This window comes from Panthera tigris, chromosome D3 (genome assembly GCF_018350195.1).
Source record: "Panthera tigris isolate Pti1 chromosome D3, P.tigris_Pti1_mat1.1, whole genome shotgun sequence".
NCBI lineage: Eukaryota > Metazoa > Chordata > Mammalia > Carnivora > Felidae > Panthera > Panthera tigris.
The window spans coordinates 31169998-31181069 of NC_056671.1; the positions used below are offsets into that span (position 1 = coordinate 31169998).

Below are 11072 nucleotides of genomic sequence, written 5' to 3' on the forward strand. Positions count from 1 at the left end.
ACTTATATGTACACTTAATGGAATTATCTTTCTCATTAATGACATTTTTATGAACATGTGTAATATTTATGGAAGTCTTCAAAACTGCCCTTGGTTTAAATCATGTACCATTTTGAATAAAAATTATTATAGGATTTAGCTGTATTTAATTAATGTGTACATATCAAATGTTCTTTTTTGAACCATTGAGGGTTTCCTGATGCAGTGCTCTGGAAAATGATATGAGTGATAGTTCTGTCCACCTTAGGTTGCCCTTTATAAGCATTTGGCCAGGTGGCCTTGGAGGGAGCAATTTATGTTTTTAATTAATTGAATATGAGGTCTCATTTGGACTGTTAAAAGGAGCACTTTTGTTCCTTTTACTTTTCCTTACCTTCTTAAGTAAAAGAGTTCTATAAATGAAAAAGCAGACCCCAAGTAACCTAGTGATATGAATAATTATGCTTAAGACTTTTTCAATGTTGTCTGGCACTCAGGTGGTTGTGGTAACATTCTGTTGTTCCCTGTGTGTGCATTATCCTTCTCCCTCTTTTTCTGCAGAATGGTTTGTATATAAACGTGGTGGTAAGAATATCCACTTTAAAGTCATGTCCCTTTATCCATCACAATTTGCCTTTTGGCTCTTTGTCAGCATGGGACTGTGGTTGCCAGACCCAACACCACTGCACTGGTCCAGTTCTGTTCTACCATCACACAGTTAATTTCAATTTTGTAGGATGTGTTGCTTCCCAGAACAGTTCCTAATGTTTTTATTAAATCCTATGCCTTCAGAAAGTTGATTTCTTCTAAGTAACGATCTTATCACAGGTAATACTTACAAAATAAGGATTGAGAATATGTTCTAATGGCAGTGCATCTTTCACTGCGATGTGGTTTTATTGCTAGATTGAAGTTGATTGTATTAAATATAGGTTTTCAATTCAACTGACAAGAGATTGGCTTTATTTTTTTTTGTTGTTGTAGCTGGGCAAATTCTCTGTTACTTGCTTATTACCTACTTAACTAGTAAAAGAAAGGGAAAAAATAGTTTGTAACTTGGAAGATGGGCATTTGACATCACACTGTGTTACTGACCAGTGTTTGTTTTAGTCACTCTGACAACTAGAATTATTACCACTTTTCTAGACATCAGAGAACGAAATGCCATTCTGTATTTAGTTAACTCAGTGATAAAGATCTTAGACTTCTGAAACATTTTATTTCAGGGAGATCTAAATTGTATATGTTAATAGATTTTACTTTAAGCTTTGTTGTCTGTTCTATCTGGCAAACCTTGCAGAGATCTTACATCTTCCAACCAGAAATGCTCTCTGATCAAATGTAGCTTTGTGAGGATGGTTTTGTCCATAGGGCATCATAGTGAGATGCCTCGTGTTTTAGGCCTTAAGTCTCTAAAGTTACAGATCCATTCTGAGGCAAAATCCTGCCTAATTTTTACTGCATTTTATCTGTACTGTGAATGTGTTTATGCTCTTGTGTATTTCTTCATCAATTGAAACATCCATAAAGCTGGCAGTTTGTGAAGCACAGATTTCTGTCAGACCATGGAAACTTCCAAGTAAAAAGTGACAAGTAGATATTACTGTTTAAATCAGTCCCTCATTAGTATTTCGTATACAGCAGTTCCAAAGAAAGAGTTATTTTTATTCTTAAAATAATGAAACCATCAAATCAATATTTTAGAATTAAATAGAACCAAGTATTTACTTCTTAATTTTATAAAAGATACTTGTGCAAGGTGTCTGAGGTAATTATTGTTTGATCTTTATGATAGGTTTTTTTTTTCCATCACTCAATTTTGTCTGATTTTTGGCCAAATGTTTGTCTTTTTTCCCCCTTCATGGTTGCTATTAAATAGGGAGATTTTACATACTGGGCTAGGAAATGATTAAATAATTTTATAATTGTATTGGTTCTAGAATATATAATTAGCATATTCTGGTGCATTGTGACTTGATTCGATCCACAGAATAGCTAAGTCCTTGTAGTACTAAGTCTTGCTTTAAATGGGATTCTGTCATTATCTAAGAAAGAGATTTGAAAAGGAACTGATGGTGGAGAAAGAAGAAACCAGATTGGACTTAGAGTCGACTTCATAAAACTTTTTAAAGATTCCTTCAGTTATCTGCTTTCCTCTTATACATGATAGGTAATTTTCCTTGATGGTCAGCCATATGTTCTTGAGAGTAGTCCCTGATTTTGTAGTATTATAGTGAAGTCATAGAGGGATAACAACTTTCCCCCAATTAATTAATCTTTTTAAATATTTATTTTTGAGAGAGAGTGCAAACAAAGGGGCAGAGAAAGTGGGAGACAGAAGATCTGAAGCGAGCTCTGTGTGGACAGCAGACAGCCTGATGTGGGCCTCAAACTCATGAACTTCGAGATCATGACCTGAGCCAAAGTTGGATGCTTAACCAACTGAACCACCCAGACGCCCCAAATTATTATTATTTAAAAAAAATTTGTTTTAACGTTTATTCATTTTTGAGAGCCAGAGAGACAGAATGCGAGCAGGGGAGGAGCAGAGAGAGAGAGAGGAAGACACAGAATCCAAAGCAGGCTCCAGCCTCTGAGCTGTCAGCACAGAGCCCGATGCGGGGCTCAAACCCACAAACCATGAGATCATGACCTGAGCTGAAGTTGGACACTTAACCGACTGAGCCATCCAGGTGCCCCCAAATTATTTTTTTAATATTAAGAATAAATTAGGATTTTGCTAGCTATTATATATTATACAGGATACAGCTATCCATGATAATAATGGATCTAGGCAATTCCCTTTCTTAATTACAAAAAGAAAGAATATCTATACAGTGGAACACACTGTGGAGCCTACCTTAACCAAGAGTCACAATACCAGCGATGGGACAAAGTGACATCATGTGGCTTCTGTTATGATGCACTGAGACAGACAGAATTAACTGTGCAGTTTTCCTGTTGAAAAATGTTTAACCTGAACCTGATCAAGAGGAAAAAGTCAGACAAATCCAAATTGAGGGATATTCTCCCATGCAACAGGCCTGGATGCTTCAAAAATCTCAGTGTCAAAAACTATCCTGCCCTCTTCAACAAAAAGTTCTGGGGAGTACTTCTAGAGAAAAGGAGACCAGAGAGAAATGACAAGATAGTGATTTAAAGGATATGCTGGGACAATTCAGGAAATTTTAATATTAAATAATATATTGTGTATCATTATATACTCATGTTATATGTTACATTTCCTGAATGTGATAATTATGTGCATGTAGGAAAGCACAGAACAAGAACCTTGTTCTGATTTAGGAGTCAAGGGTCACAATGTCTGTAAAACAACACACAGTGATAGAGCAAGAGTGTGAAAGAGCACACACCAGTATGCGAAATGTTGATAATCAGGGAAACTAAAAATAAATTAGAGCTTAACAGTTCATATTAGAGACTTTGCCTTCTGTCCCTCCCTCCAAAAATGTGTTGCAATTTATGGTAATTGCTTCTTCACCTGCCTTTTAAGCCTGCTAATAGAATAGAGGCATCCTTTTAGAATACCCATAGAATTATTTCTTCTTTGCATAATAACACAAGTGATACTGTAGTATTGCTTTTACAATAATAGTATAACCTGACATAAAATTTTAGAGGTGAAAAGCTTAGGTCTTGAAGTTTGAATTGGAGCTTTCTGAGAAAGTGGTATTTGATTGAGGAAACTAAGACCAGGTAAATAATTCTGGTCCTTTATTTCCTTTTAGATCACATAAAGCAATTAATTTAACTCAGCTAGATCCTTCTGTTTTTTTTTAATGTGGTAATTAGGGATGACCATGTGCAGAAGCAAAGCAGAAGCCGCAAACAGATACGGTACAACACCAATGTTCTGTACATGTTCTTATAGAGTGAAATCACAGTGCTTGATAAAGCAGAAGTGACTTTTAAACAAAATTTGGTTTTGGTGTTTTCAGAAAATTTTTTGAAAATATTTATCCCGTTAAGTTTGTGTGTACATATATCTAAATTACTTTGTTTCTTTCTTAGAGGAGTGAATGTCGTTCCTTTTCTAGAACTCATTGGGTTACCTGACAGTGTAGTAAACATTCTGAAAAATTCCCAGAGTGGAAATGCCCTAACAGCATATGCCTTGTTTAAGGTAAGTACAGTTGTAAATCAGTTGTTCTTCACACTTAACCAATGACCTGCTCAGTTCCTCATAAAACTCCATATTAGTTCTTTTGTAACTTAAGATACCAAATTTCATGTATGTCTAATGGCTACAGTTTAAAATGTTTTTTAAGTTTCAAAATTTTAAGTATGGGGCGCCTGGGTGGCTCAGTCAGTTGAGTGTCTGACCGGCTCAGGTCATGATCTCACAGTTCGCGAGTTCAAGCCCTGCGTCAGGCTCTGTGCTGACAGCTCAGAGTCTGGAGCCTGCTTCCGATTCTGTGTCTACCTCTCTCTCTGCTCTTCTCCTGCTCACATGCTGTCTGTCTCTCTCAAAAATAAATAAAGATTAAAAAAAATTTTTTTTAATTAAAAATAAAAATTTTAAGTATAAATAAAATGATGGTTTAGGAAGAAGTGCCTTGAAAATAGGTAGATCATTCCTAACCTGTTGTGATCACACAAATGTGAAACAAATTTCCAGAAGTCATCTTTTTGACATTTCTCCCACTTACAGTATATTAATTTTCCTTATTCAGAGATCCACATGCCACCTGACTTTTAGTGATATTTAGCATTTATTTTTACAGTTTATAATATTTCTTCTTAATAAGTAAAATAATAAAGTTTAGTTCAAATTGTTTTATGGGATAAACCTTAGACTTAGTAGCATTACATATATTTAATTTTAGAAGTTTACAGTTTTTAATACCTGTTCTCTGGATTTGAGACAATGACATCTTTATAAACAGAGTTTCTATATCTATTGGTCTTTATTTTAGAAAAGGAGATTCATTGTGAATTGTGGAAATTAGCCATATTAATCTAATTTTTCTCAGTTGACAGTTAAGTTCTGTATGTCTTCATTCTAAGAAAACAAGTAGAAAACATTTGGAAGCTAGATGTTACTTTAATTCTGTTGTATAAAAATGCTTAGAATTATGGTTTTATAGTAGTATAAGTATCATTGTTTTGTTCTGTCATCTTCATTAAAATCCTCTGAAATCTTGGGAGATTTCCTTTTTTATTGTAATTTTGACCAGAGGTTTAACATTTAATTGCTGAGTTTTTCAACATTGAAACTTATTAAATTCATAAATTATCAAGTTTCTAGTTATAATGGGTATGATTATCATTTCCTTAATTATAATAGCTCCTTATCCTGTGCTCCCATATTATGTGTGTTCATATCCTGGTCTAGTGTTAGGGTTTTTTTGTTTTTGTTTTTTTAATGTTTGGTTTCTCTATTTGATTTTAAGAGCCTAGAATGGGAATTCAGAGTCATTTCTTCTTTCTCTTTGTTTTCGCTATGCCTGGTATCGTGCTTTGTCGGCACATTAGTGCTCAGTACATGTTTGTAGGTTGGGATTTGAAACATGAACTTGTACGTGTAGTTAGGTTAGTATCAGCAATGTTTCTTCCCTCTCACTGTCCCTCTGAGGTGGGAAATGTGCAGGGGATTCTCCTGGGTATTTTCTGTAACCCACAGTTTCTCAGGTGGAGTAACAAAGACTGAGATTTATTGCTTCAATAAAGCAAAGCGCCAAAAAGAGGTGTGGCAAAGAGGAGAAAAACAACCTGTGTGTGACCTTCTGGTACTGACTGTGACACACTCGTCAGCCCGCTAGCACTGTCCTGAAAATGCACCTTTGTTTGAATTGACAAAAATTTGTTGAGCCCCTACTGTGTGCCAAGTGCCATTCTAGGTACTGGGAATAACTAATTCGATAAAATGGCACAAAGTACATGCCTTCATGGAACTTACATTCTAATAGTGGGAGGCAGTTAAGCAAAGAAAGTTCACACACACACACACACACACACACACACACAGTGTTTAGATGATGGTAAATGCTCAGAAGAGAGAACAAACCAGCAAGAGAGGATGTGTTTGTTTTCAGGGTTTGTTTCTGGTTTTTGGTTTTGGTTTTGTTTTTTTCAGAGGGATGGTTGCCAGAAGGTGAGGGAGTAATCAGGCAGCTGTATGGGAGAAGAGCAATCAAGGAGGAGAAAGCCAAGTGCAAAGTCCTGAGGCTGCAGGATACCTTGCGTATTTGAGGGAACAGGGAGGAAGCCAGTGTGGCTGGGATGAGTGAACAGTAGAGAGGCAACAGAGGCCTTACAGGCCACTCTGGCTTTTACTCAGAGGAGATGGAAAGTCACTGGGCAATTTTGAGCATCTGACTTGTGTTTTAACAAAATCATTTTGGCTGCTGTATTGTCTGTATATATAGCAGGGCAAGTGCAGAAGCCCAGAGACCTAGCAAAGGAGGGTTTATTGCAGTGGTGTGTGTAAGAGCTGATAGAGGCTAGGACCCAGGTGGTAGCAGGAGAGGCACTAAGTAGTAGGTGGATTCTAGATATGTTTTGAAGGTGGAGCTGATGGAATTTTTTAATGGTTGAATGTAAATTATGCAAGAGAAAGGAGTCGAAACTGTCTTATAGATGTTTGGCTTGAGCAACTTAAGAATAGAGTTGCCATTTCCTGAGATGCAGACAGCTTTAAGAGGAGCAGGTTTGGGGTGGGACCATTGAACATCATGAGATCAGTTTTGAATAAATGATATTTTGAGATCCTATTAGATGTGCAGGCAGAAATGAGTAGGAGGTTGTATATACTGGAATTTAGGGAAAAGGCTCGGTCTGGAAATCTAAGAATCATTAATGTATAGATGGCACTACAGACATGAAACTGGAAAAGACTGCCAAGGGAGTGAGCGAGGCAGAGAAAAGGAGTGCAGGGACTGAATGCTGCCCCATAGTGCTCAGAGGTAGGCAACGGGAGGAGGAATGGACAGGTAGGACTGGAAAGTGGCAGCCTCTGAAGCTGAAGGAAACCAGGGAAGTGAGGGCGTGGCAGCCAGGTGAGGGCATGCTCCAAGGAGTAGATGGGGGCAGGGGGCTATTTCCATTGCCTCTAATGGTTCACAGGCCTCTACAGTGACTATGATGAGAGGTGGAGGGTGAACACTCGGTTAGAGTAAGTTCAAGAGAGAATGAAGAGGGAAGTTGGAGGTAGAGAACAGAGGTGGCTCCTTCAAAGAGTTTTGGTACTGAATTTTGATACGGAAGCCTCAGAATGTGATATAGACTCTCTCCACTTTTGTGTTGCTCTTTGACCAGTTTGTCTGCTTTTTAGCTTTAGTCCTTAAATCTCTGGTCAGAGTTAAACCTGTGTGTGTCTGCAACATATGTACCAACTACTTTTTTTGGCTTCCTGGAAGTTCCCAGTTGGGATTCCAGACCCAGGGTGGGTTGTAATGAGAAAGTAGCATAAGGCCTGGAAAAGTCAAAGGGATTTGGAAGTGAAACTAAACTAAATTCAGTAAAGAATAAACATTTGGCTCATGTTTGCCTCTCGCCCATTTGAAGTAGTTTGGTTCTGGTTTAGTTCTAGATACACAGTCTATAGATTGGCAGGGTTTTTAAGGAACAGAAGCATTTGCATGTTTGTTGTTCGTAGTGATCCTGAGCCATCTTCCTCATATCCCAATGAGCATGTCCCCATGTTCACTAGCACATGGTTATAGGCCCCAGTGCTTCTATTGTAAATACTCTGTAATCCTTGGGGCGCCTGGGTGGCTCAGTTGGTTAAGTGTCTGACTTTGACTCAGGTCATGGTCTTGTGGTTCGTTCGCTTGAGCCTTGTGTCAGGCTCTGTGCTGACAGCTCAGAGCCTGGAGCCTGCTTCAGATTCTGTGTTTCCCTCCCTCTCTGCCCCTTACCTGCTCATACTCTATCAAAAATTAAAAAAATAAACATTAAAAAAAATATTCTGTAATCTTTGGTTCAGTGCCTAAGTGACAGATATTTGTGAAATGCATTTACAGAAGAAGCATCCCTTGTTAGGAGGGTAAACCATGTGGGCTGTAACTATGTTGGCCTGATCAAGCAATAAAGTAATTTATGCTGTTTGGCTATTAGTAAGAATTTTAATTTCAAATTGTTTTTGCTTAAGACAATAATCATGATTGGCTGTTGATCTGCCTGTGTTTTCTCCTCAGATCGCAACACCTGCCCGATATACCGTGACTTTGGGAGGAACCTCCTTTACTGTGAAGTATTTGCGTAGTCGGGGCTACATGTCAACACCACCTCCTGTTAAGGAGTATCTGCAGGACAGGATGGAAGAGACCAAGGAGCTTCTCACAGAGAAAATGGAAGAAACAAAGGATAGACTCACTGAAAAATTACAGGAAACCAAAGAAAAAGTTTCTTTTAAGAAAAAAGTGGAATAGGGTGCCTTATATAACAAGTGACAGACAATTTCTGCACTTTAACCCTTTGGAGACTGCGCAAAGATACATGTTCCTGATTATTTTTTTGATTAGCTACCAAAATATACCAGTTCTCTGAGGGTTAAAGACCTAAGATACCTTTTTAAGGTTAAATATTACTAGAAAAATCAGTGTTCTTTTGGGAAAAAAAAAAAATGAACCCAGGTTAGAATGAACATCAATACCATTAAGCAGTGGTTAATATCTCATAAGTCAGATCTCTTTTTCAGGGTCTTAAGAATCATATTTGCTTTGTGTTTTGTTGCAACTATAATATATGCAATTGGGGCAGTTGACTCCTTGAATACCTGATGTAGCCCTAGACAGGATGTTAACACTGGGTTTTCATCTTTATGTTATACATTGAGCTTTTAACTATATTCATTTCTCAATGTGGAGACAAAACTATTATCAAAACTGCTAGTGAATAAGAGGATGTTTAGTGTTTCTGTAAAAACAGTATATAACAGTTACACACCAGTTAAAATATACACTTTATATGAAGGAAGTTGAATAAAAATGGAGTCATACATGTGTAAATAGGATGTATTGGTTATATGTAAATGAAAAATTGAACCTTTGAAAATGATTTTTACCTGAAGCTTGTCATAATCAAAATTTTTAAAACAAATATATATGGCCATATACATACCTAGAGCATAAATCTCTACTGTGAGTCATTTGTGTTCTCTCTCAACTAATCTTTCAGAGGAAAAGTGAAAATAATACTACCTTAAGTTTATTGTTGAAATCAAATATTCTTAAGCCATGACTCAAGTTTGTGGTTCTCAAGCAGATACAGGTGTGGGAGGAAGGAAAGTGCCATTAGGTTGTCCCAGAGCTGAGTCACTCCCCCTGCCACGTGGCAGGCCTTTGTCTCCACAGGCCAACACTCTCTCTGTGTCTTTGTTTCAGAGTTCATGTTCATTTCATTGTGGAGTAAATTTTTAAATTGCTTTTAAACTGCTTTTTCCCTTTTAGTGAAATATCCTTTTTTCCTTATATTGAAATATGCTTGAGCATTTTACTTGAAAATTGTTTTAATAGCAAAGCTATCATTAAATTAATCTGTTTGGAATGAAGTTCAGCCATTGTCAGGAGAGTTGCCCTGATTGAGTGCATTTGAGGATGTGTGTGTCTGTTTCCTTTTGCTCTAACTGCTTTTACTTAAACTCTAACCCTTGAGTTGATATTCAGAACCTCTTTCTAGACCATCATTGTTTTGAGTGATGTGATAAGGCAAGAGAATATCAAAGGGATTACAAGAAACAATCCTGTGCGGATCACTGCTATGGGGCAGGATTTATGTATTAAATATTTAGTTTGGCCAAATTTGGAGAATAAGTTAAAGGAAAAAAGGCTTACATATGATACATCTAATCATTGTATTGGAACATTTTGTAAGTTAATATGCTGTGTTTAGAATCTTTCCTTTTTTGTGGGGGAGGCAGGGTGGAGCAGCGAGGGGGCCACTGTTGCGTTACCACACACACTTTTATTCAGGCAGAACAGTTTGGTCTCCTGATACACAATGGAACCCATGATTTCAGATTGACAGCACATATTCAAATCTAAACACAGTTTACATGTTTTAGCTTGCTAATTAATCATATTTTGAAGATATTAAATGCTATTAACAAATTTCTTATTTTTTTTTAACCACTTGAGACTATGCCTTGTTTTAAAATCTTATATGAAACTTTTCTAAAACAAATTACTTTTATTTTTCACATTGCACAGGGCATATTTTCCAATAGGGGTAAATTTGGGATTCTTAGAAGTCAATAATCCTGAGACTAAGATTTGCTTTTCCTGACTATCCACTTTTTGTTCAATCCATTTGAATTTTGTTGCCCTCCAGTTTCATTATTGTGTTTATCCAGTTATAGAAAGTGAGATACTGATGAGTACTTTGAAATTGTTTAGTAAAATATTATATGAAATATGAGTTTTTTTGTCATTATTTATCATCAGGAATATTTGTATCCTATCAAATGCTGTTGCTACCATATTGCTAACCTAGTCTTTAAGGGAAGCTACAAATAGCTTAAAAGGAGATACTTGTAAATGTTTTGAATATTAATAGCACGCTAACAGAATATAGTAATGTGCATCAAGTTAAATAAATTACCGATATATATATATATATATATATATATACACACACACACACACATATATATGTGTATGTGTGTGTGTACATACACAGTAAATGTATACAGTTTGCTGTATATAGTAAACTCCATTTCATTTACAGTCAACTTTGTACTTTGGATTAATTTGCCCCTACTTTCTGTGAGCAGTGAGGCAGAGCAGCACCCCAAGTCTGATATGCATATCTGTCTTTAAGATCTGTTGACAGGATAAAGAGGGAGCTATGACTGAGATTTAACTTACATACTTTATATATAAAGTGGATGAAAAGGGTTTGCTCAGCAAATTAACAAAGGACATGAAAAATAGGTCAGGCAAGAGACTTAGTTTTTTCAAGAATAATAGCAAAACCAGCCTTTTAAAGTACCAAAAATATCTTTTACTGAAACAACCTTTTGCATACAACAGTGTACTATTTAGATTTCAACGAAGTAGAGAAAGAATGCATACATTGAGATTACCTTTCTCCCAGTAGTGAATGTAATAAAATTATGCCTTCAAATGTAA

The 11072-nt window shown here is 36.5% G+C and overlaps 1 protein-coding gene across 6 annotated transcripts in view; it reads left to right on the forward strand.

Annotated features, from left to right (window-relative positions):
- Window positions 1-11072, forward strand: part of FAM210A (family with sequence similarity 210 member A) — a 29737-nt gene extending 18665 nt beyond the window's left edge. For all 6 annotated transcript variants that reach the window (XM_042963208.1, XM_042963206.1, XM_042963205.1 and 3 more), the window contains exons 3-4: window positions 4012-4123; window positions 8139-11072. In XM_042963208.1, coding sequence (XP_042819142.1) covers window positions 4012-4123; window positions 8139-8372 — 346 coding nt within the window. In that variant the 3' untranslated portion in view covers window positions 8373-11072. The remainder of the gene's footprint in view (window positions 1-4011; window positions 4124-8138) is intronic.